Source organism: Ambystoma mexicanum, chromosome 11, assembly GCF_040938575.1.
Source record: "Ambystoma mexicanum isolate Mex_15411 chromosome 11, UKY_AmexF1_1, whole genome shotgun sequence".
In the NCBI taxonomy this organism is placed as follows: Eukaryota; Metazoa; Chordata; class Amphibia; order Caudata; family Ambystomatidae; genus Ambystoma; species Ambystoma mexicanum.
This window is the reverse complement of record NC_090934.1, coordinates 1,374,219,420-1,374,246,448: the sequence shown is the minus strand read 5'-3', so window position 1 is coordinate 1,374,246,448 and position 27,029 is coordinate 1,374,219,420. Positions and strand designations below refer to the sequence as shown.

Below are 27,029 nucleotides of genomic sequence, written 5' to 3'. Positions count from 1 at the left end.
TGAGCTTGGCTACGGTTCATTTGCCAAGCTATTCGGACTGAAATGGCTTAAGGAGACCAGACCAAACTGCAGAGGAATACCATAACATTTATGTGGAGTGGAGGATGGTGGAAAATGTCCAGATCGACACTGATGGCCCATATGAGCAGGGGAGAGATGGGGTTCCCTGATTTCTTGAGGTGTTTAGAGCCATCACAACTGAACATTTTGGGTGAATGCTATAAGTTGAGTCGAAGAAACAATGGAAGGCTATGGAGAAGGCTGTGAGAGAAGAATGACTAGGGTCGAGCATATGGGTACCAAAAATAGAGCAACTCCTCTCTGTACGTCAACCCAGTAACTGAGTCAGTCCTAGAGGTGTCGGATGAGTTGGAGGTACATCCACCAACTATCTTCTTGTCCCTATTTATGCAAATGCATGGCAATGTGGACTTCACTATAGTGAAAGAAGTGAGCTCCATATATTGGAGATAAAACAGGGGCTGGTGTATTAGTGATCTGTTTGAGGGGGATTCCATAAAATACTTTTTAGAATATCAGGAGTGTGGAGTGAGGGAGATAGATAGAAATTAATATGTGCAGTTCACAACTGCGTCAAGCACACTTCTATCAAAGAGGAGACAATGAGATCTCCTACCATTTAAAAAACACTGGGCTTTGAATGCCATTCCAAAAGGATTCATTTCTAATATTTGCAAAATAATCACGCTGGCAGATGAAACTCAGGGATGGGCTATTTTGGGATAATGAAAGAGTGCTGACAACCCAACCCAAGATTCATTCCCAAGCCATCAGAATGAATCTGGGAACGGGCTAAAGAATCTTCTGTGTGCTTGCAATACATGGAGGTTAACTATAAACTGATCAATAGAAGTAATATGACCCCTCAAAGATTAACACGCATATTCACAAAGTACTCTGTTGTAGACTGTGTACATTGAAGAATATTTGGCAAAGTCAAGTGTTTTGGAAAGAGGTCACTAGATATCTCATCACTGGGCCTAGAGCTGCAAGGTAGCCCTGTTTTAACATCTAGAGCCAGAAGAATGGAAACCACCTTGTTATGGGCAGCTAAACAGTTAGCGGGAGCACAATGGAGGCATACCACACACGCATGTTAATTTATGGTGGCAAAAGTGTGGTTTATTCTATCCATACAAAACATATAGCAGACATTAGCGAGAGGCCAGGAGGCATTGGCACGAGAGGGGGATACTGCTAGAATATCTGGATAAAGATAACAGAAATGTATTATGCCAAGTGTGGCTCCAGGCACTGAACATGGTTGGTTTTTAAGGAAATGATCAGGAGAGGATAAGGGAGTGAGAGAAGTGAAAACACTGGCGATCAGGACAAACTGCATGAACTTTAAACTCTGTTGGATGGATAATTTGCCTGTCAAGTAAGAAAAGTGTACTTTATACCACAAGATTATTTGGAACTGATGGAAGAAATGTATAGAGCGTCCACATCGGCAGATAAGGAAGGGGGCAGGAGGAAAGGGAATGTACTGATATTAATGTGGTGGAATTAATGATGAAACGATTTGTATGTGGCATTGTTGAAGTGTAAAAGTCAGTAAAATTCTTTGGATTAAAAAGACTAACTTTTTGTGGATTCATATCTTGATTTGATGTAATCAATGACATTACAAAAACCTCCAGGGAACAGTCTAAGAGTAAGGAGTCCTTGAATTAGCTTTTTACCTTTCAGATGTGACTCTGATTCTCTGCTCACTTCCAGACTGAAATGTATCATCTTTCTCAATAAAATACAATTCCGCACAACGTTCTTCAAAGTCATGTAGTTTTTTTTCATCTTCCTCAGTCAAAAAAAGCTCTAGAAATTGAGAATAAATGAATGAACAATGATAATTAAACAGGCACATTTTGTCAATGCATGCTTGTGAAGCCAATACTGTGCTGTAACATGGCCTAGCGCAACATTTGTACACAAGTCTCTTAAGACTTAAGCGTATCCATTTTTAATTGAAAATAGTGTGCTAAAGTATATATTCTGGACTTTCCCAAAGAGCAAGCAAAATTGATTCCAGAAGAAAGTCCAATTGATTATGGGAGTTCTGGTAACATAAACCTGTAGGGTTTTATACAGAAACATGAAACATTCTATTTCCTCTGAAAAAGTCACTGTATTGTGCCCAGTGCAGGAGATTGTGGGACTCTGGGGGCTCCTTAGTGCTAGCCCATTGAGGCAGTATTTGGAGGGTCTTCCGAGATTCCCACAGTCCTTCCAAATGGCACTATTAAGGTGTAGTGACAGACACTAGCCAGGGGGAAAAAGTGTTTCCCATGAGGAAGTGAAAAGAGGGTCCAGCAAGTAATGCAAAGAACAATCTCAGTATATGGGGGATGAAATTCATAAAGATATTGCCCAAGGGAACAACATCTGTAAGGTGAGTGAGTGTTTTGACATTTACCTCGGTACGCTTTTGCCGCTCTAAGGTTGTTGCGGTACTTAGTGAATAGCACACAGCGGTTCCCATGCCCCAGCATGGAGTACAAACCAGAGCCAAACTAGAATCCTGTGGGAAACAGTGAACATATGCAGAGAAAGCACCCTTGCTCAGAGTGGATACACTGAAAACGGGGAAAGAAACTCATGGACTAAGAGGCAATCTAGTAGCCAGCTCAGCAGGCAGGTTTGATCCTGCTCTCTAAGAACATCAGAAAGCATGGAACGTAGGACTACAGCACGGGCTGATTTTTACTATTAAATCACACACTATACCTAATGACGGAGAAATCAAAAGGCCAGACAGATTGAATATTCTATGATGGTTCTAACTCTGCCAATCACAAATGAAGGTGGCAATGGGGAACAAGTACCACCAACCAGGAAAGCTATAGGGGCAACACTCCTGTAGCATGCTCATAAAAAATAGGCATAAGCCCTTTAACGTGTTGGGTGTTAGGATGGCATTCAAGAGTGCGTGTTGTAATGTAGCGAGAGCAGAAGGAAAGAACTAGAGGGAGAGTACCTGGAATGGCTAAGCCAGAGAGGCAATTATTAGGAAAGATGCACAGCAGGAGGGGGCTAAGCCACCAAGTGAGCCACACAATAGACCAGGCAATGTAAAAGGGAGAGGCTAGACTTAAAAACCTGCTTTGGAATCTGGGTCCACTGGCTGGTAGAAGCCAGACCATGAAAGAAGAAATTGGGGTCCAGTCAGCTGGGGGCTCTAGCCTAGACCTTAGTCGCAACGCCAACAACCCCAGCCAAATTTGACCGAACTTCAGTTAAAAATAAAACCTTTGGAAGAATGATTTATTACAGCATCATGTTAAGCACAGCTTCACGTGATTGTGAAATACCCGAGTTCTGTGACGATTCCGACGTTAGATGCCCTCGATGTTGGTCTTGTATCCGTCTTGGCGAAGAGTTGTCTTTGGTGTGCGCCAGAGTAAACAAGGCAGGTACTTCCTGTCAACGTTTACTATTTTAATTTCCTTTGAGGCATATTGTGTTGTGCTGGTGCGTGACTGGGCACCTTTTATTCCCCATAGGATTTTCCTTCCCTTGTACACGCGGCATACGACAGTCAGGAAGTTGCCTGGCTTCCCTATTACATTGTTCAGACATGCTTCACGGTCTGTTGGCTATTTCCTTCCCTACGTGGGTGGGGATTAACACCTGAACCTCATGTGCATTGGTATTAAAGAACATGGGAGGAAGCGCAGCGGGCGAGGGCTCAGCGTGCCGAAGTCGCGGCAAAGTCAAGCCCGTCTGTGCTCGTCCATGTTCACTCCTTGCCATGCGCCCATATGTTAGTTAATAAACCTTCTATTAGACGGTCAAGAGAGGAATTACTGACACAAGCGCCGTCTGGTTCATCTCTGCCCGCCCTAGGAGATCCGATAACATCTGTTAGAGTTTGTCCTGGTAAGTCCTTGACTGGCCTATTGATTAATGCCCATTCTTTGATTAAACATAGTGCCGCCTGCTCGGATTTATTAACAGAATTAGCCCCTTATGTGCTATGTGTCATGGAGACATGGTTGAACGATGCCTCCAGCCTGGCACTGGTCCAGCTTCTTTCGGACTCCCATAAAATGTTTCGTGTAGATCGCCAGCTAGGACAAGCTGGGGTGGGACAGCTGTAATTGTTAAATCTAACCTTGTGACTACCCTTAATCCCTTGACCCATTCCATCAAAATGGAGGCTAACTTAGTAAAAGTTTCCATGTTCCCTCATTTTAGCCGCCATATTTTGGTGGTCTATCATCCTCCTGGCGTTGTTGGCTCCTTTTGTGATTTATTTTTTTAACGTGTCACTGACTTGGAACACAGATATCCCCACCTGATTATTACAGGTGATGTTGATCTGCATTTTAACTGCCATGGGACTATAGCAGAGAAGCAATTATTTGAAGCTATGAATGACCTGGGCTTAGTACAATTAGTGTCTGCTCCTACGTACTTAGCCGGTAATACAATGGATGTGGCCTTTTCCAGAGATTCTCTAGCCACTGTTTTCCCTCCCTTCCCTATTCTGTGGTCCGACCACTTCGTTCTGCCTTTTTTGATTCAGGCCCAGGTCCCTCAGACCTCAGCAGAAGCGAAATACCAACGTTGCCGTAGCTGGTTAAAGACTTCAAATACTGATATCATTTCTGATATTCAGACTCAGTGCCAAGCAGCTGATTCAATACATTTTTCCACATTAACTAAAGTTTTTAGTAGTGTAGCTGACACTTTGGCCCCACTCACTCTTGGGAAGCTAAGAAGCCGTCCATCTCAGCCTTGGTTTTCGGATGAGTTGAAGGATCTACAAGCAAAAAAAATGGCAGGCCGAGCAAAAGTGGAGGAAAACTTACTCTACTGGCTCCAAGTTAGCCTTCTCTTCAATATGTAGCATTTACCATCTGGCTATTCAGACAGCAAAAAGCATCTATTATACGGGTAAAATTGAAAGTGCTCTCAACCAACCTTGCAAATTATTCTCTGTGGTACGCTCGCTTTCCTCTCCCCCGGACTAGACTCCGCAGGCTATTCCTTACCAGGCTTTCTGTGATGACATGGCTGCTTTCTTTATTGATAAAGTCAATGTGATACGTGATGAGATTCGTCTATCTGCTTTCCCTGCCCTTCAGCAGAAAACCCTGCCTGGGGTTTTGGTCACAATTGGTCAACTTTTCCCACATTTTCAGTTAAGGAGGTGGAGCTGGCAGTTATTAAACTTAAATCAGCCTCCCCCTCGGATGCCATCCTCCTGAGGATTTTGAAAGATAACTCTCCTCACATATCTACAACTCCAGCCGTTCTGGCTTTATTGCACCAGAGCTTAAGCACAGGGTTGTTATTCCGCTCCTGAAAAAGCCTTTACTTGATCCAACATCTTTGGCAAGTTTTAGACCCATTTCCTTACTTCCGTTTTGTATGAAATTAATGGAATCTCTTATACCTCCTTTGCTTCCAACTTTTCTTGAGTCCTCTTCTTTTCTCAACCCGTTTAACTCTGGTTTTCGCCCGGGCCGCGGGAAGAGCGTTCTGATCTTTGTGTACAATGACCTCTGTCGACTGGCCGATGAGGGCGTAACAGGCGCCCTTTATTTTACTAGACTTATCCGCTGCATTTGATACCACAGACCACCAGTTGCTAATGGATCGTTTGGCTGTGGCCAGGTTGTCCGGCTAGGTTTTGGCGGGGTTTGCTTCTTTCTTGGCCAACCGCAGTCAAATATTGACTTGCCTTCTTGTACCCGCCCTTGTTCAATATCTATATTCAGCCTCTTGTTTTGCCCCTCCTCCTTCAGATTCAGGTGTTACTCCTATGCTTATGATACCCAGATCATCGTCCGGCTGGATTCCTCCCAGCTGGACCTCCCATCTCAGCTTAGGAGTTGCCTTGCGGCCGAGAGCGAGTGGATGGGCAGCAAATGGCTGAAATTCAACGGGGACAAGACCGATGGCCTGGTGGTGTACCCCCCGTGCGGCCCACGGCGGGCTGCTACTCAGCCCATTTTGTCCTGGTCTCTGGCCTTTTGGCCCACTGAATCGGGGACGCATCTTCCGGTCCTGGAGGTAGAAAATCTAGGAGTCATTCTTTCTGTATCACTCTCCATGAGTGCTCAAGTTGGGGCTATCTGCAAGGCAGGGTTTTTTCAACTTTGTGTCCTCCGCAATGTGCTGCCGATTCTCCCGGCTCGACTTAGCCCTTTGGTTACGGCCTCATTAGTATTAAGTCGATCAGATTAATGCAACTTGCTACTGCTGGCACAACCTTTGTACCTGCTGCATCGGTTGCAACTTCTCAAAAATTATTCGGCACGTGTCTGTACGGGATCCCCTTACGGTGTTCACATCTCCCCCGTCCTCAGATCATTGCATTGGCTGCCAGAACGTCAGCGCGTGCAGTTCAAATCACTAGTGATAGTACACCGGCACTTCTATGGTTCAGTTGCAGAGTATCTTCAGTAAAAATTCTGTCCATATGTGCCATTCCACGAGCTACGTTCGAAGGACTCTTGTCTTCTTATTGTTCCTCGCTATCGGTTTGAATGAGTTGGGGGCCATTCATTCTCGGTGGCCGCTGCTTAATTATGGAACTCTTTGCCCGTTCAGTTAAGATAATCATCTGGCTTTTCGTCGACTGCTAAAAACCTCTCTGTTTTAAAGCTTACTTTTTCTTTTTTCTGTTGATGGCGCTTTTCTCCGGTCTCTGCTAGCGCCAAGATGCTTCGGCAAGCGTGTGCTTTATAAAATAAATTAACATAAGGTGAATGCCAAGGGTCCAATTCAAGCACCCCTCATGGACTGTGACACGAGATAGTAGAACTGAATTTCCCAACACCACAGACTCACCTCCCAGTATTAGCATAGTGGCAGGGCAATGCAAGCACTGCACTGAGAGGTAAAGGATAGAACCAAGCAAGATCAAGAAGATCAGAAGAATAAGGTCCAGGGAGTCAGGCTAAAACCCAAAAAGAGAAGGGGGGACAGCGAATGAGAATAAGGAGAAGTCAGGAGAAGGGAGATGAAAGGAAGGCAAGACTCCCAACCCGACTGGGCAGTAGCAAGGAAAAGGCAGAGTGGCAAGGCAAGTACTGGCACGGCAAAAGGAGACCAGACAGACTGGAAAATAGAATGCAGAGAGCCAGTACAACTAAGGAACTAGGGAGCATTGAGACATGTGGTTATCAGGGCTGTGATTGCCTTCATACTGAGAGCGGTGTCCAAACGAGGCAGAGGTAGCATGCTGGGAACTATGGCAATGGCCAATCAGGTTGGCGCACGGATCCCCTGCTGACTTTGCAGGATACTGGCGGTGCCAAGGAAGTGCAACCATCCCCATAGTAACCGATGGTGAAATGGTTGCGCGAGAAGCAACACTTTGCCCCCGCCGACAACAGCAGCCTGCGGTACGCACCATCAGGCTGGGATGGAGACATGAGGTGAGCAGCTGCCAATGAGGGTAAACCCACCAACATCCATGCTGGACTGGTGAATGCATGCCCATCATGCGCATAACACTCTGCCTCAATCCAGGAAATGTTGGAGCCCCCGGTTTCCAAGAGAAATGGTGAAGATCTGCCGAACAAGGCGGGGAGCATGGACTTGAGAATCAGGTTCCCATGTGCGATCACTAGGACCATAGCCCGTCTAATTGATTAGAAAGTACAGCCGGCCATGGTGAATGCAATAATCGCAACCCTTCTGGACCTCATATTCAGGACCATCAGCAAGCTGCACAGGTGGTAGACGAGCAGGAGTTCTTCACCATTGATCCAGGACGTAGAGTTTCAAGAGAGAAACATGAAAAACAGGAGGGATGCACCATTGAGGTGGTCATTGCAGTCGATGGGCCACAGGAGACATCGTTTTAGTCACTACAAAAGGACCCAGAATACGAGGAGCAAATTTGGCAGGAATTTTCCATATATGCAAGTTCTTTGTGGGTAACCAAACCCTGCCTCCCGGGGAAAAGATAGTGTAAGGTGTTCTCTAACGGCTTGGGTCTTTTGTTTTTGTTTTGATTCCAAGAGGGTGGTCGTAACCAATTAATGCACATTCTGGAGTTTGTCGACCAAGGCATTGGCTGATGGTATTGCAGATGTTTGTACAGAGTGTGTGGCCAACAATTTAGGATGTGTTCCGTAAGTGCAAAAAAGATCATTTAAACTCTGGATCTGATAGCATCACTAGACGCTCAAGAGATGGACCCCGCCCTAATCTCAGTAGACTCAGAGAAAGCGTTTGACAGAGTCGAGTGGCGGTTCATGCTAACAGTTTTGCAGAAAATGAACTTGGGTGCGCGCTGGATTAGGGGTGCTCGAGCTCTATATCGCAACATGAAAGCAAAGGTAGTGGTCAATGGCATGGCATTCACCCTTTTTGCATTAAGTCGAGGGACGAGGCAGGGCTGCGCCCTGGTCTCCTCTAATTTTTGCACTAGTCATGGATCCTGTAGCCAAAAACATCCGGGAAAAGTGCCGCAATTACTGGAATCGTTACATTGGGGAGAGAATACAAGCTGGCGCTGTTCGCTGACGATGTCCTAGTTTATCTGACTTACCCAACCTGGTCCATTCCTGCTCTCCTCACTGCAATTGCTGACCATGGCACGCACTCTGGTTTACAAATTAATTTAAACAAGACAGATATCCTGCTGCTTAAGAATGGTGGATCCTTTTCAGAAGACATACTGAGAGGCTGGGGCTTGAAGCAAAAATCCAAAAAAATTCGATATCTGGGGGTGACCATTACAAGGCGGTTAGGAGACCTATACCAGGCCAATTCTGCCCCACTATGGACGGCAATCAAAAAAGTCATCCAAAAACAGTCATCCAAAAACAGACAGAGCTGAAACTCTCATGGGCGGGAAAGTTTACGACAATTAAAATGAACATTATTCTGCGGCTCCTCTTCCTTTTTCAATCGCTTCCAGACACATACCACACTGACATAAAGCACACACTCTTGGCCTTTCTGTGGGAGGGGAAGAGACCCTGCATTGCCTAAAAGACAATGATCCTCCCGAAAAACAAAGGGTGCATGGCGTATCCAGACTTCTATGAGTACTACAGAGCAGCACAACTTAGGGTGCTGCTAGTCCATTCGAGAGTACCGGGGGAAAAACAATGGGTACACGTAGAAAATGGATATCTTGCACCAGTCACACTCGATGAGAATGATTATGGGTACCCCTGGCTAGAAAAACAACTCCGACATGAGTGGCGTCACCACATGGCCATCCCCCTTAAGCTGCATCTGGGTCCCCCCGGATAGAGATTTCATAGTTGACCCAATCCGCTTTCAGCCACAGTATGAGCAGGGATTGGTAAGGGTGGGGCAGCTGTGGAAAGATGGGGTCTTTTTTACTATAAAGGAGCTACAAAGTGCACAACAGGGTCAGCAGATCCAACCATTGCTATACCTACAACGTACTGACAGTCACATATAACAAACAGCCCTAGCGATGACTAACTCCATTTGAGAACGTACTGAACACACACCAGGGCTCCAGAGGGTTGGTGGCAAAACTCTATGGCGCTTCGTTAGAAAGGGAAGATCTACCAACACCGCACACACAGGCTAGGTGGGAGAAAGCAACACAGAGGGATGGGTCGCAATCTACAGAGCTGTCTGGAGCTCCACAATTTCGGTGCAATATAAAATGCACAACAGCAGATTGCTCATGCAATGGCACCTTATTCCCCAGAGACTAGTGAAAATGTACCCGGGGATAAGCCCACACTGCTGGTGGGGCTGCTCAGTGGCAAGCAATCACTGGCACCAATGGTGGGATTGCCCCAAAGTTCAGACTTACTGGAAGGAAATCCTGGGGTGGTTCCACGACATAGAGGGTATTGGGAGAGCATTGACTCCACTCCTGGTTTTGTTTGATATTGAGCTTGTGGATGACCAATACTTAGTGCTAACACATACGCCCAGAAATATACTTCTAGTGGCTCAAGTGTGTCCAACAATGCGGTGGAAGGGAAGTTTGCTGCTGACAAAAAAGGAATAGCTGCACAAAGCAAAGGAGATATACGACATGGAAAGTCTTACAGCAACATTATTAGAATCACACTTGCACACAGGCGCAACATGGCTCCCTTTGCTAGTGTTTTGGGAAAGAAACAAGCTAGCACCCTAATGCCCAGATCCCAAAAGTGCATCACTTCACAAGAGATAGCCGTACCTTGCGCTAACTCAAACGGCCGCCGAGGTCACAACAATCCTGAAAGCTGCACACCAAAAATTAGATGAACTTAAACCATGTGCTGAACCTTTTTGTTCCCTCGCAGTTTATTGTCATCAGGGAGGGAGGGAAGATAGAAGTGGGCAGGGGAAGGGTGGGTAGATGAGAAAATGCAAAGTCGGGTGAGAAGAACAAGTTACTCTCTTACCTGGTAACGTTTTTTTTTTTTAAATTTCTTTATTGGTTTTTCAACACATGTGAAACAGTGGTTAGACAATGCAATATGTATGAATCAGGAACAACATGTCTTAATGTATCCAACCTTCCCGCCCCCCCCCCTTCCCCCCGAGACCACAGTGAAGTCCTCAGATTTCCTTAGGCACGAGCCGGGTCGGGACTGTCAGTGCTGTTCGAGGCGCCGTCGTGCGTCACTGGGTGGAGTAGTGGCACCGTTAGCGCTACCCAACGGAGTAGATCTGCGCTGGAGTCCAGCCTTTGTACCTGAATTGCCGTTTCCCAAGCCGCAGTCTCAGCGGCTATCCATCTCTTGAGGTCGTCCCACCAAAGGGCTTCGCTCGGCCCCCCTGCGCTCTTCCAACCCATGGCTATGCGCCTTTTTGCTGTTATGTATATCAAGTCAGTGAGTCTATTTAGGGGCTTATTCTTGCTGTTTCGCTTGTAACTCCCCAATATGCAGGCTGCTGGCTCCTGAATCTCCACCTCAATCTCAGCTGTCGCCACTTTTTCTTTCACTGGGGCCCAGAATCTCTGGACTATCGGGCAGCTCCAAAACATGTGGGTCATACCCGCCCTTGGCTCGTGACATTTGGGACATGTCTGGATCGTGGCTCCTTTGAACTTAGATATGGCGTTGGGCGTAAGGTAGGCTCTATTGGTGATGTACAGCTGAATAAGTTGGAGGCGAGCATTTCTGAAGACTTTATGGTAATGGGTTATTTTCTCCCATGCTTTGTCCTCAAATTCAAGGCCCATTTCACTCTCCCATCTACTTTTGCATTTTAGTGCGTCCTTTGTCGTGCTCTGCAGTAGGGCTTCATACATTCTGGAGGTTTCGTGGCCTCCTTCGGCAGTGTCCAGCAATGATTCGATGGCCTCATTCTCCATGAGTTGGTTGGCGGCCTCTGGCCATCTCTCCTTCAGGGCCTTCATTACTGCTCTGTGGAGCAAGAACTGGCCCGTGGGCAGGCCCGTGGCTTCGCTGAGGTCAGTAAACGTAATGAGCTCTTGTTCATGGATGAGGTCTCCGAGTACCGCCACCCCATAGGGTTCCCACTGAGTGCGCGTGTCTGTATATCCCCATGAAGGTTTCACCATGACGGCCGCAATGGGGATCTGCGGGGAATATGGGTCTGTCACCCCCACTGCCTTGCAGGCTCGCTTCCAGAGCTGTTCTTTCGATGGGATGGTCCGACAACGTATTCCATGTCTATGACAGGTAATCAGCACAGCTGTGGTGATTACCTGTCAACGATATGGTATACGTCGGAGGACCCAATCCCCTCGAAAGTTCATAATGATCGTAGGAACTTACTCCGCCAGGTTCGAGGTTTGAATATCAGAAGGATACTGAGAAGCTGCCGAAACATGTTCCATTGTCACAATATAATTGTTTCTTTTTGTTTACTCTTCTATAATGTCTGGCAGATGTAATGCAATGCAGTTCCAAACCTTATTTGCTCAAATTCAATAAAATACCATTTAAAAAAAGATCATTTCATGGAGGAATGCAAGTCATTGTTATATGCTACTTCGGCAGTGTCCAGGTATGAACTCCAATCACTCTGTAGGGCGTTAGCGTAGCACTGCTCTTTCAGTCTGTCCATTGGTTTGGGGGTGATATCCAGAAGTTAGACCCTGTTCAATGTCAAGATGTTTGCAGAGTTGGGACCACAATGTGGAAACAAACAGAGCCACGGTCAGGAATAATTTAATCCAGAAGCCCATTTAGTCTGTACACATGATGGAGAAAGGCCTGAGGCATCAGCATCGCTGTAGGAATGCTAGACAGAGGCATACAGTGTGCCAATTTGGAGAAACAGTCAACTGCCATTATGATGCAGGTGTTACCAGAAGAGTCCGGAAGTTTCACAATGAAATCTGTGGCAATTGTGTGCCAGGGGTATGGTGGGCAGTCTGAAGATTGTAGCAGACCCACAGGTGGTTAATGATGGGTCTTATGTTGAGCACAAACGGGACATGAAGAAACATAAGATACCTGTGCAATCAGACCCGGCCACCAGAATTGCCGTTGTACATGATGTCGATGGTGATCTTGATACCCTGATGTCCGGAAATAGCAGCATCATGACAGGTCGAGAGGACGGTGGTTCATTCGTTTTCAGGTACAAAGAGTTGCGTATCCCAAAACATCAAATCCATATTTCAAGAATAATTCTGGTTTTTCATCAAAAACAACCACCGAGGGCCAGTGGAGGTAGACAGTGGAATGCAGGCCAAAAAATGACTGAACATCGTTCAAAGTGTTTGGCAGGTAAGATCGGCAGAGGTCCAGTTTTGGGGTATTCGTGAATGATAAGGATCTGGATAGGTCATCTGCCTTGCAATTGGTAGTACGAGGAATGTATGTTCTAACAAAGGTAAACATTCCGAATGGTTTATTTTTAAAATAAAAGTAAAGGAACAGCAAGATTTAGTTTAAAAAAAGTAGAGGAGCACCACTCCCGCCCACTGATGACAATTGTGAGTTCCAGTACCAACAAGAGGAAAGACGTCACTCCTAACAGTCTGATAACATGACGAAGTACAGCAGTTGGATCCAAATATTAAAGTTTGCGTGGTCCAGTTGATGAAAGGATTGTGGTACATCAGCCAAGCCAACCCCAAAACCACAGGATATGTAGGTGCCCCAATAACATCAAAAAACAGGTTTTCTTGATGTTGGTTTATGATGCAATAGAGAGGCATGGATTGCAGATGGTTTATAGTCATATAATCGAATGTCAAAATGTCGAAAGTCAATCTCGAAAAAAAAATGTTGAAAACAAAAAAGTCAAATTTTTTTTTATTACGTTTTTTTATTCTAAATGGGGGGGTTCCAACCCGCCTTTTTTAGAATTTTTTTTTGTTTTACCCATTTTTTTTATTCCCGGACCCCCAAAAAAATATATAAATAAAAAAATCGTTTGAGATTATGACTTCAAACTTAATTGATTCAATATTTTGACTGCACACCATTGCAGATGAATGGGTCCAGAAGATAACAGAGTTCTGCCTTGGGGACCAAAGTGATTCCATTGGCCTCTGCAAAAGACTGGGCCAGACAATTGCCTGAAGCCCAGCAATCAAGCAAAGCCTGAATTTTGATCTATTTGCGGGGATTAAGAGTCAAGTTTGATAGCCAGTACTAGCAATATTACAGCAGGCATGAGTGATGCATTGGTATTGGGAAGAGCAGGGATCTCAGTTGGGCTCGTTGACGTCTTCCCTGGTGACAAGAAGCCAACTAGTATCCCCCTGACTTTGCTGGACGGAGTGGGCAAGGCCCAAGATAAAGTCCTGATCATCCACAATACAAACAGAGGTGGTGCCTCCTTCTCTGTCCTTCCTCGGACAAAGGGCCCCTAATGTCTCCCAACTGCATAGGCTCCGGAGTGGAAGAGTCAGCGGAGGCTTTAGGTGTGGGCAACGTAGGGAAGTATGATGTTTCCTCTCACCTTGTGTAATGTGTGTGCGCTAAAACAATATGGCGCCGGTCCGCAGCCATTTTTGGACACTCACTTTTCATCTGACGATTAAGGCATAGGCCGTTGGCAGGTTTTGCGAGCTCAGCAGAATCCGCAGACAACTTGGTAGCGAAGGCAGAGCAAGGTCACACAATTATCATCGAAGGAGCTCAGAGCGGGGAATAGTTAATGTATTGTCCACTGAAGGACAAACTGAAAAAGGGAGTCGGAGCGCATTACAGGTGCAGTGATAAGGGGTCCTGGGAATGAATGCGAAGAGACGAGAGTTGGGTTTTTCCACTTCTGACTGGATTTTTCCACTCTTCGCCACCTTCACCATGAGCTGCTGTTCGGCCGAGGGCAGCCATAACGAAAAGAGGTGGGGAAAAGACTCCATAAGAATAAAATAGGCTTATAAGCAGGAGAGCAGTCAGAACTTTGATCCCCGGGTGAATAGTTTCACTGGAAGGGAGGACGCTCCGCTCCAGACCCCGTTATTGGAAGTGATCTCTTGTGTCTACCTGCTGTGGGACTAAGCAGTGCTGCAGAAGCTAAGATGAAGGTATCTCCAATAACAGCGCTGGTGGTGAGGTGACTTCTATATTATATCTATGTATAACCAACCTTTTGTTTATTTGGTGTCTTATACTTCTATTCATGAGTGTGCAAGCATATAATCCATATAGCGACCTCTGAACGTGTATATGGTATAATAAACGGCCTGTGACGAGCCTTGTTATAATCATCTTTATTGGTTGGTATGAGTCTTATTTCTTGCCTCTCAGAGTCCAATTGTTTATTGTGCGGCTGGGAACTGGTAAATCTATGGTGTTCCCTGAACAGGGTCAGGTAAGAGCACAACACCTTGCCTCTTCTATAATCAATCTCTATCACTTTTTGATCAGAGCTTGGTGATCACTTGGTTCAGGATCGTGAACCAGCTCATCCTTGTACTCTTCTAACTCTCTCCGAAACAGGGTCCGTTGCGTTACTTCTGGTCACTGAGTGTCAGCCACAAGTTGACAGAACCAGCTGATGTACATGACCAAATCCTGAGTCCCCTGACGTATGTCCACCAACTGGTTCTGGGCTTTGGACACCAGATTGGGTGATTGAAATGCTTCAAGAAAAGCCTTTTCAAATTCTGTGAAGCTATTGAGTAGGGGATTGTTTGCAGATATGTACAGGGCGGCCCAAGCCATGGCATTCCCTGTTAGATTACTGAGAATATACCCAATCGTAGCCTTCTCTTGTGAAAAATTAGCCGGACAGAACAATAACTGGACTTTGCAATGATTGCCGAATTCTGCCAGGTTGCGAGGGTCTCTGCTGAACTTCATAGCAGTGGTCTGCTCCATTGCGCTTTCATTGGTAGACCCACGAGTCATGGCAACCCGTAATGCGGCGTTCTCATGCCGCAGAGCCACCAACTCAGTGCGTAGAGCATCCAGCTCTTCCCTTAATTGCTGAATGGGATCCATGGCAGGGTGAAAGGCATCTCAATCTGTTAAACACAGCTTCACGTGACTGTGAAAAACCCAAGTTCCATGACGATTCTTAGGTTGGATGTCCTCAATGTTGGTCTTGCAGCCATCTCGACGAAGCGTTGTCTTTGTTGTGGAGTATTGATCCGCGTACCTGATCTCAGTGGTTTTAAGAGGGAGACATGAAATACCGGGTGGATCTGCATGTGGGCCGGTAATTCTAATGTCATGGCCGCAGGGTTGATCACAGCCAGATAGTGTAGGGTCCCAGATATCTGGGACCGAACGCCAGTGGTCCTTTCAAGGGGATGTTTTTGGATGCTAACCAAACCTTGTCTTCAACTTGGTAGTTGGGAGCTTCTCTTTGGTGTCGATCCGCCAACTGTTTCTGTTTCTCTTTGGCTCTGGCAAGATGCTGTGCTGCTTCCTTAAGAACCTGGGTGATGGTTTTGTTTAAGGTTTTTACAGCAGGCATTTCAAATGATTCCAGTGGGTCGAAAACGGATGTCCGTGGATGTCGACCGTACACTATGTAGAATGGGCTTTGTCCCGTACTGGTGTGAATGGAGTTGTTATATGCATATTCTGCTAACCAAACTATGTCTTTCCAGGTATCCTCGGTTTGTTGCAGCATACACCTTATGTATTGCTCGAGGGTCTGGTTAGTCCGTTCTGTCTGCCCGTCGGTTTGGGGTGATGGCTTGTAGATAACCGGAGGTCGATTTTGGCAATTTTACAACACCTTTTCGAGAACACAGAGACAAACGGAGTTCCTCGGTCTGATATCAATATTGATGGGAACCTGTGTAGCCGGACAATCTGTTCCAAAAACACGGTAGCCGGAGTAGAAGCAGTTGGGAGACCTTTCAGGGGAATAAAGTGGGCCATTTTGGAAAACAGATCTACGACAACTAAGATGGTATTGTATCCATTACAGGAGGGAAGGTCTGTAATAAAATCCATTGATAGCGTATGCCAAGGTGCTGGGGGTACTTTTAAAGGACGTAGCAGACATGCAGGACTTTGTTTTGGGGACTTGTGTTGTGCACTGGTGCCACAGGATGTGATGAACTAGACAATGTCCTTTTGCCAAGTTGGCCACCAGTAATTTTTCTTTATTTTAGCCAGGGTTTTGGCTATTCCCGGATGCCCTTCTACTAATGAATCGTGTTAGTATGCAATGATTTGATTCTGTAATTTCTTATCCGGGATGTACAATCGTCCTCGGAAGTATGATAGGTTGTCCATGATCGTATACCAGTCTCCCTTCCCTAGCCATTCCTGTTGCGCTGGTGGACTCATCAAGTGTTGCAAGTAAGATCTTAAGTTGTCTAGAGTGGTGGTTGCGGCAATCATGCCTTGGATTCGTCCTTCCAGGATGATGGCCATGGGGTCTGGTGTAGTGAATGCCTCTTCTCCCTCACTCATGCAAGACAGGGCATCCACTTTTTCATTGCGTACTCCGGGTGTATAGGTGATGACGAAGTCGTATTCCGCAAAGAAGAGAGCCCAGCAGAGAGGCGGTGATGATTGTGCTTTACCGGTCTTCAGATATTGTAGATTGCGATGATCTATGATGACGGTGACTGTATGTCTAGCTCTGAGAAGATAATGTCTCCAGGTTTTAAACGCTGCCTTAATTGCTAGCAGTTCTTTATCAGTGATTGCATAATTCAATTCAGGGGCTGAAAACGTGCAAGACCAGAATGCCACGGGATGAAACTAACCTGTTTCAGGTTCTCGTTGTGACAGGACTGCTCCCATTGCTATGTTTGAAGCATCGTTTCAACCACATATGGTAGTTCTGGTCGAGGATGCCGTAGAATTGGTGATGTGATAAATGCTCCTTGAAGGCTTTCTCTGCCTCTGCGGACCAATTAAATTGTTTATTTTTCCTTAGTAAAGAGGAGATTGGGTGGACGGTCTAGGAGAACCCGGGAATGAACCGGCGATAAAAGTTGGCGAACCCGAGTACACTCTGTACCTCCCTTTATGAATGTCAGAGAGGGCCAGTTAAGGATAGTGTCTACCTTGCACGTGTCCATACGTACGCCCCATTGGTGTGAGAATAAAGCTGAGGAATTCTACCTCTGTCACATGAAAGAAGCATTTCTCCAATTTGGCATATAGCCGGTGTTGCCGCAGTTTCTCCAAAACTGGCTGGACATGGTTGACGTGGTCCTCCTTGATGGTCGAATAGATAAGAATGTCATTAGTATAGACAAGAGCGCAGATGTCCAACAGTTCGCGGAGCACATCATTCATGAAAAATGTCAACGTCGCTGGGGCATTACATAGTCCAAAGAGCATAACATGATATTCACAAAGGCCATATTTCGTGCAAAAGGCCGTCTTCCACTCGTCTCCTTTTTTACGCTTACTAGATGGTAGGCCCCTCGTAAGTCTAATTTTGTATATATCTGTCATGGCCACTGGGAAAAAACCACAAGCTGAACTACATAAAAGGTCCAGTTGGACCCAGTCCTGGCGCCTTTGGTGCACGTGCTGTTATTTCCCCTGCAGGGCCTACACGTTCCTCCAGGTCGGGCGTGACCATATGGGACCACACATGCAGCATTCTCTAGGAGTGGCAGGGTGGGGCCAAGAGTCAGAACAAATGGGCGTGGCTGGGACCAGGCAATTTAAGCCTGCCCCACGAGCATGCAAGCGCTTCGTGTTAGTCTGCTTATAGCAGTGTAATGCTCACCGCCGCTTGAAGCGCATCCTTAACCGATTCCAGCAACAACCGCCGTCTGAAGCAAATCCTTACCTGATTCTAGCAGCAACTGTAGTCGGAGTGCATCCTTACCCGATTCCAGCAGCAACCGCAGTCGATCCTTACCTGATTCCAGCAGCAACCGCAGTCGGAGCGCATCCTTACCTGATTCCGGCTCCGAGCCACAACACTTGCTCGGGAGACCACTTTCAGCCAGCATCATCGTGGATCCAGGCATCCTTCACCCGCCGGCAAATCTTCAGATAACAGCATTCCAGTTCGACATCGCCAGACAATCCCTGCAAGAGATAGAGACAAAACAAGGTTAGAAAAGCGATAGACATTACGCTAAGGTCGCACTTAGACCAATCCTCGCGAATGACCTTAAAACCAAACTTACCAACTATTGGGACATCGTGAACTCCCTTTTTTTCCATTGGGGCTTGCTTCTTGCACCGCAACTACCGCTGGGCCTCATATCACCTATTGGGGAAAAGGAAAGACATTACAAAACAATACGGATAATATAATAATCAATGAAAGACATTACAAAAGGATACGGACAATAATCATTATTGAAAGGATACTTACCTTTGGAGTGGGTCAGTCACAGCCAGTCTGGGCTGCCACGCACATAGACCAGTGAAGAAACTCGGTCTATCTAAAGCGCCGTTGCAGTGAGAAGCAGGACGGAGAGCTCATCATCATAATTAAACAGGTGAGACTATATGGGTCGGGGAATGCTCATCACATGCTGGGAAGAAGGGTTTGAGGGGGACCAAGTTCATATCACAGCATTCTCACAGACTCTCATATCCTCGCAGGGGCAGTGCCAACAACCAGCACAGTCCACAACACAAGAGCAAGGGAAGACGCCTGACCAAGGGGAGCCAGTTCCAGGGAGGGCTGCAACTGTGCCCCAACATCCCAGCAGAGACCAGGTGAGCGTAACAATATCTGAGAGTTTTTGACTTGATCCAAGAGCTCGGGGATAAGCAGTAACAGGTACCGTTTTTTTTACTGTGATCTGGTTAAGTGCTCTGTAGTCAATGCAAGTTCTCAGGTCTCCCTCCTTTTTAAGCACAAAAAAGAGGGGCGAGGCTGCAGGGGACTTGGACGGACGAATGAAGCCATTTGCCAGATACTGATCGAGGTAGGTTTTTAGATGCTGGTTTTCCTGTTCCGTTAGGGCGTAAATCCGGCTGCAGGGAACTTGAGCTCCAGGTACCAGATTAGGCAGTCATACGGTCTGCGCGGAGGTAGGGCGTTTGCTTGCTCTTTTTGAAAGACATCTTGGCAATCCAGGTATTCAGGTGGTAGTGAACTGGTGAGGTCCAGTATGGTTTCTTTCTTCTACAAACCTGGGTTGGTAAGACCTTTTAATGAGAATCCCTTGCTTTAACAGGTGTCGGCACAGTCTTGGGGAAAGGTCAGAACTCGTTTATGCCAGTCAATCCTGGGATTGTGGGTCTGCAGCCAGGGCATTCCCAATATCATCTGGAACTGAGGAGCGCCAATGAGATGGAAGTGATGTCTTCTTGATGACTGTCCTGACACAGAAGCGTGACCTTCTCAGTGTAATGCATCACTGGGCCAGATGATAGCTGAGATCCATCAACTGCTGTGACGTTTTCCGAAACCTGCTTCTGTTGGAGAGGATGGCCTATACGGGTAGCCAGATCTTGGGGCCATGTATTTTCGATGGTTGCTTGTGGTTTACCAGGAGCACAGGGATGACTAGATGTGAGGTCTGTATAGGTTCCTTTTCACTGCTCGACAAGTGGACACCTGCGCTTGCCGGGCGTTGGAGTTTCCGGAGTCATGTTTGTCTTCTTCACCCTTGTCAGCTGCTCCAACTGCTTTCCTGGGTGGTTTCACCGGACATTCTCGGAGATAGTGACCTATATTACCAAACAAAGCTGCTGCCGTCTCCTTTTCTCCCTTTCTGTCTTGGTGAGTGGGCTCTGTAAGCCTCCGATTTGCATTGGCTCGGACCGATCGTGGGATTTGATTTGATTCTCACAGGGTCGCACATAGACTGACCGCCCTTCGGCCCTGGCCTGATCCATCTTCTGATCCTGCAATCTGTGATCCAGCTGCACTGTCAAGTCGATGTATTCAGCACATCTTTCCAGGGGATTTACTACATGGGCTAATACGTCCTTAAGTTCCCTCGCAAGCCTTGGTAAAAGAGCATAGTTCTTTTCTCCTCTGGCCAGTTAGTTTGTGCTACCAGATTGAAGGAAGCAATATATGTCAGAAGGTCTTCATTACCCTGCGTAGTGATAACAGTTCATTGTCCAGAGCCCGTCCTTGAGTAAGCCGGGCAAATAGTTTCTCCATTTCACGCTGGAAACCGCCGAAGTCTCAAAGCAAAGGATCATCCTGGTTTACCAAGGGTATTGACCAGTCCGCTGCACTACCTCCCAAATATGAGAATACAAATGCCACTCTTGCTTGATCTTTGGGGAATGCCCCAGGTCTGTACAAGAAATGTAGGTGACATTGATACATAAAGATGGCTTACTTATTCGGATCGTCTGTGAAGCGTTCTGGCGGGGCCAGGGAACCCCCCCTGGAAGAACCACCTGTACTGGCGTGGGATGTGGAAGCGCGGCAGGAGAGGCCTGGCCTGCCTGTGCTGGAGAATTTGCCTTGCTAGTTCATCTGTCCGCTCCCGGTTCACAATTAGATCCCTCTTTAGGGCATTGGTTTCCTGTCTTGAGGCATGAACTTCAACCCGTAACTCTCCCAGTAACTGGGCCAAATGGTCCATTTCAGAAGATTCCATAATGCCCAGGCAGAGATTCGAAGAGGCTTCGCGTTCTGTTACGTTCACCTGGTCTCTGCAGAGGTCGTTGGGGCACGGTTGCAGCTCTCCCTGGGGTGAGGACGCTCGGGTCCGACTTCGCCCTCTGTGCTTATGTGGTGACTGGTGGTAATAGGTGAGGCTGCTCAGAACTACTCCTGCGTGGAGAATAGGGGGCGTGAGTATGCCAGCTTGTGCGCCTCATCCCCTTCCAGACCCCTTCTCCCTAACCGTGGTACCCGTGGGATGCGCTGTCCCTGGAAATCTCACCTTTGATTAGTTTTGGTAAGCACTCTGTCCTGCTTCTTCTGGCAGGGGTGCTTGTATGATCAGAACAAAGTTCCTTCACTGGTCCCTTGCACATGGTAGTCCAGTTCTGCTGCGACTAAGCCACTATACTATAGGTAAGTGTTCCTGTTTGCCTTTGTCTTTCCTCATCTGTTTTTGTTGTATTGTAAAGTTTGTTGTCTTATATTGCTGTCCGTTCCGCTTTTGATGTTTGCTCTTTTGCTTTCTTCCCTTGCAGGTGATGTTGCCGGCCCGGCAGAAGCTGTGGAGCTCGAGGCAGCAGAGGGAACGAGGAATGAAGCTGCAGCGGTACAGTAGCTGGTAAATTGTTAACTAGGGGGCGCGCAGGTTCAAATGCGGCACGGCCCCAGGATGCATGTTCTAACCTTGTCTTTCTTCTTCTTCACAAAGTCTGAGTTCATGGATGCGGAGCATGGTGCTCAAGGTTAAGGTCAATGGATGTCAGGAGATGAGTCTACAGATGAAACGATGAAGCATCGCTTTCCTGGAGGTGAGTATGTAGGAGAACGTCTGGTTTCAAAGGTAAGTAAACTGGTCCAAGCGGCGGGGAGCGTCACGTTGCACGCGAGTGCGCAGTAACATGAAACACCGGCCTGAAGGATGGCGCCACTTATATAGCTGAGCTTCTGAAGCCACGCCTACCAGGTTCAGCCTGCCTGCCAAACCCGATGAGTCAGCACATGAGGATATTCTCTGGAATAAAGGCTTTCAGCTCCTGGAAAGTTCTTGTAAAATAAAAGCACTCCTGTACTGAAATAAAGTAAAAGCATTCCTGCACTGAAATAAAGTGTTCCTGCTCACATCTCTATATGAGCCTGGTGCCAAAGGCACCACGACTGAGTCCAGCCAGGTGTAACGCTCACCTGGCTCCCATGGAGGCGCTGACCTGGTCTGGATTTCTGTGACCTCTTCAAGCGTGATGCGCAGGATTCGAAACACCGACTGAACTGGACCCCCCAAATCTGGCTTGTCTGGCCCGTAGAAAAATCTTTCTGTAGCTGGAGAAAGGGGATTAACTGACTGCAGAGTATTGTGATTGCTTCCCACCTCCCCTTTGCTCTTCTCTGACCACCTCCGAAATCCCCAATCAATGCTCACCTTTATGTTTGAATGGATGAGCTCTCCATCCTGCTTCTGGTGCAGGGGTGCGTATTTGACCAGTTACTTCACTGGTTTCGGAAGGCGAAATGCCATAAGTATGCAGTTTAAAAAAGTTCCAGAGTAGAGTCTTCTCTTTGTTTGCTTTTCTTAACCTGCGATCTGTCCTTATTTTCAGGTGCAGACCGGAAGTGATGCTTCGAGGGATATTGCCGGAGATAAACTCAGGTGAGTGCGTGATAAAATGATCCCTTTAAATGTCTTTGAATCCCTCTAGTAATGTCTTTCCTTTTTCCCCTTAGGGGCCGGGGTGCGGTACCAGGCCAAGAAGTGGCGCCGACCAGAAATGAGGAGTGGTTCCATCAAATATGGCCAGGTAAGTCTTGTGACGGAAAATCAGGCTTTCCTCATTTGTTCATCCTGCTCACCTTTTGTCTCTTCTTCTCCCCTGCAGGTGCAGAGATGTGGTGGAATGCCCAGAAGGTCACAGTGGATAGTGAAGAGCCCACGAGGCAGGTGAGTGATGCGCGGCGCTGCAACAAGTAGCGCAATGCTTTTAAAGAATGTCTATCTTCAGGATCGCTGGTGTGAGGGTTCCGGACACAGGTAGGAAGTTAAATTAAGTTCTTGGTTTTTACCTTTTCTCTTCCCTTCCTTCCTTCCTTTCAGGTATCCCAAGATTGAGGCGGGCGTGGCTGGAGGCAAGATGCAGGAGCAGGCACGGTGAGCGTTCAGCTGCTAGATGCAGAGCAACGCAAAGCACGTGTGGCAGTCCGGGCGTGGTTTAAATAGCCTTGGAAGAAGTTCCAGGTAAGTATTCTTCCATGGTCCCCACCCAAGTAAAATAGTTCCTTTGATAAAATAGTCCCTCCTAAGCCTCATTTGGCTTGAGGCTTCATGCAGCATGGTCTGCGTCAGGTAAGTGCACCAAACACCCTCTTTTATGAGCCTGGCGCCTATGGCACCAGGACTGATGTCCAACATGAGCCTGGCGCCAAAGGCGCCAGGACAAAGTCCAAAGAGCCCCTATTAGGGGCCGCTGGGCTTTTACCCGAGGGCATGATGCCTGCTCCCGGGGGTGCTGGGCCTGTCCTGGTGCTCCGGGGGTAGGCATCATGACACCAGGGCCCCTGTGTTTATGGGTCCCAAAGGGACAGAGTCAAGTGACCCATTGCCCCTATCACTAGATGGTATGGCTTTCGTGTTCTGGGGCCTGTGGCCATGCCAGGTACAAGAGTGCAGTTCAAACATTAGCATCAGGGCCTTCTGTGCCCAAGTCTTTGCCTTTCAAAGTCTCCTCTTTCAATGGGCCTGATGCAACAAACAATAAGTTATTTTCCTCTTAGAATTTCACACATGCACAATCTCTCTGGTTATTCACTATTCACCTTGGATACCCCTCAGCTGCACTTAGATCTCCTTTAATGCAATGCTTGTTGGATTTCCACTGTTAGGCAGAATCCTGTGCAGTTCCCTTAGGGAACACTGCAAAAAGATTTAGACTACAGGAGTAAGCAGTAAACCCAATTGGTAGCAGTCTGCACCACCCAGATTTACCTGGTAGCTGTGGCTAAGCAGTCAGACTTCTCTCAAGAAGAGTAGGGCAGTATACAGAGGATACATAATAGGGCCAAAACACAGTAGAGCAAACAAACACTGACCAGAGCTTTGTATAAAAAGTATATAATTATTTATTTAAAACACAATTTATGGTACATAATAGCACACTCAATCAAAAGCAAGTTAAAACACAGACAGTCAAAATTATACACACCTCCTTTAATAGTTATCAGACAAGTCAGGGTTAAAACACTACTATTTGTTAGAACAGAAGTGAGCGCTTAACCAAGATGGCACTCTGATAATGCAGTTAAAGGGAGAGAAAAAGACAGAGCATAGAAATAAAACCGTTCCCAACACTTTTAAGAGTTCAGAGCAAGGGGAGAAAGGCAGGTTATACTGTAGAGCCAAAGTTCATAGGCCAGGACCACTTTAAATGGAGCAAAGCGAAATGTGCCCAGGATCACACGGTTTAAAGTGCACTGAAAGTCTTTGCAGAGTGTTCAAAAGAGGTTGGGGTGATTCAAAAGATATAGTTAGAAAGCCTGGAGCCAACCCATTTTAGAAGCCAAGGATTTAAGGGTCACCTTTAGCAATCTGTAGAAAGGGAGGCCAGGCAGGACACAGTACCTTAAAGAGAAAGGAAGCTCCAGCGGGGGCAGTTGTTTCTGGCAGTGGTTGCAGTGTGTTGTTCCTACCAGGGGAAGAGAGGATCTCGTTGAGGAGGAAACTTGGAGTCGTTGCACTGCACAGGGATGAAACCAACACGGAGTTCCCGATTAATAGGTGCAGTCCTTTTATTCGTGGTCAAAAGTGGTGAGCTTAGCTATCCGGCTGCCGGGGTGCTTGGCACGGGCGATTCGACCAAGAGACGTCTTTGGAAGGTGAAAAGGGGGAACTGGTTGATCCCACCAGCTCAGGGGAAGAAGACTCGTCCAGCAGAAGATCTTCTCTTGTCGTTGGGAAAGTGGTGAGGTGGCTGCAGCAGGGCTTCACCGGTGGTGTTGTTGTTGCAGATGGCTCAGCGTCTTCCCTCTTCGGATTCTAAGGTCCTGTGGCGACTTCTGAAGTTCCAGTCCCAAAGGCCCTGCTTTTATGCAGAAAAAACCCCATTCATCGGCCTAGCTGTCAATCACACATGCTAAGTGGTGAGCCAGGCGGCTCACCACTGGGCCAATCAGAGTAGAGTGCGACTTGGGTTGCTAAGACAACGCAGTTCCGGGTGCCAATTCCCCCCTCCACCCTTCCTGTGGAACCCAGACAGAGTGGCACCATTTGGAGGGCTTTTGTGGAGAAGCCCGCCAAAATAGTGGAACAAAGGGCTCGACCTTGATCAGAGTTACAGAGACAGACACAAAACGCCATTTTAGAATTGAGTTCTGGCAAAAAGACCCAACCAGTGATTTAAATAAACCGGCAGTATCTTTAAAATTGCACCAAAAAGTGATGTGTTTAAAATCAATGGGAAAATCCCATAGAGAATATTCTGGTGGAATATTTCGCCTGGTAACCACTGCCACCAGCCAGAAACTCGACGAGGGGGGACGGGACAGTGCCCCCTCGAAAACAGACCCAGGGACAATCGAATTACCCCTTACCAGTACTTCTACAATATGATGGTTTGTACTGGTTCTGTTCACAATTTTGGACTAGTAAAGCCAATGGTGACTTTACATGCCCTGGGAGACAGTAGTCAGTCCCAGGGTATGGAGTCTATGTTTTGGGGTCACTATGACACCCCTGTGTTACTGCACTGAGGGTGCTGTGTAACACATACACAAAAAATAGAGGATACCCTATGGAGTAAAAAGAAAAGCCCATAGCCCATAAGCACACAACAAGTCAGAGACATACCTCAAATCATGCCTAAGAGTGGGAGGAAAAGAGTCTCACTATTAGCAGGAGAAAAAAACAAACCCCAAAAATACAGCAAAGCTGCTGGGAGAGTCACTGGGTTTGGGAAATTAGCCTTATATGAGAATTCTCCCTAACAGTAGGCATTTTGAAACTTCAAGACCATCTGCTGAATATGTTGAGCGCTCACCTCGGGTGGTGAGGCTTTCCCAGACGAAGTATCCAGGACAGCTCAGAAGAATTGAAGCTTCTGAGAAGGCATAATGTGGGACGTTTTGAAATTGAGGGAGAAGCCTAGTTTGTGGAGGCAGTGGCAGGTGATGCTGAGAACAGGAACTGTACGGGGAAACAAGCTCTGATAAGCCATTCGTCAATGTAGGGGTAGAAATGAATCCCTCCCCTCAGATTTGCTGCCACTACCGCCATCAACTTGGTGAAGACCTTCGGACGGAGGTGAGCCTGAAAGGCAGAACACAAAATGTATCATGACAACTGCCAATGGCGAACTACAGGTACTTCCTGTGCTTCTGGTGAATAGGCACATGTAAGTAAGCATCCTGCAGGTACAATGGTAGCATCCAATCCTGGAGCTGGGGGATCTGAGGAAAAAGTGCCCATCTTGAACTTGTCGTTCCTGAGGAACTTGTTCAAGCATCTCAAGTCCAAGATGGGTCTCTGCCTATCGTCGTCCTTTGGTATTAAGAAATAAGGGGAGTACCATACCTGGTTCCTCTCTGCTACAGGCACTGGCTCTACAGCGTCTTTCTCCAGCAGAATGTGAATCTACTGCAAAAAGAATTGGATCCGGTACCTTGAAGGACTGACTCCATGGTGGACAATCGGGAGGCCTTCTGAAGAAAGTGAGGTAGTAGCCTTGGGCTACAGTCTCAAGGGCACTAACATCTGAAGTAATGCCTCGTCATTCTTCCAGATTCTGAGTTAGTCTGCCCCCCATCACAGTCCTGTGGACCATGGCCTCAGAGGCTTTGGTGTAGCTGTGGTGGCTGCTTATGGCAAGGAGGTTGCAGCTGCTTGGGCGGTCTTGCCACGTCGTCCTCATCCACAATGAGGAAATCTCCTCTGGCCCCTTTGTGTGCTCTAACCTCTTGTCCTTCCAACTGATGAAAAACAGTGAAAGTACTAGGCCCTCCAAGCTTGAGAAGCTGTGTGGGTCTGTTGCGGCTGTCGAATTGCTGTGCCCAGTAATTTTGCAGCTGTTTGAGGACTGAAGCTTTTCCAAGCTTTCATCTGCCTTGGCGCCAAACAAATGAGCGGTCAAAAGGCATGTTCAGAAGCCTTTCTTGGACATTGGGTGCAAAGCCAGACTTACGCA

The 27,029-nt window shown here is 47.0% G+C and overlaps 1 protein-coding gene across 1 annotated transcript in view; it reads right to left on the bottom strand.

The window, feature by feature from the left end:
• Positions 1-27,029, bottom strand: part of LOC138504450 (transient receptor potential cation channel subfamily M member 7-like) — a 1,624,316-nt gene that overhangs the window by 520,278 nt on the left and 1,077,009 nt on the right. The window contains exon 25 of the mRNA XM_069624957.1: positions 1,707-1,839. Coding sequence (XP_069481058.1) covers positions 1,707-1,839 — 133 coding nt within the window. The remainder of the gene's footprint in view (positions 1-1,706; positions 1,840-27,029) is intronic.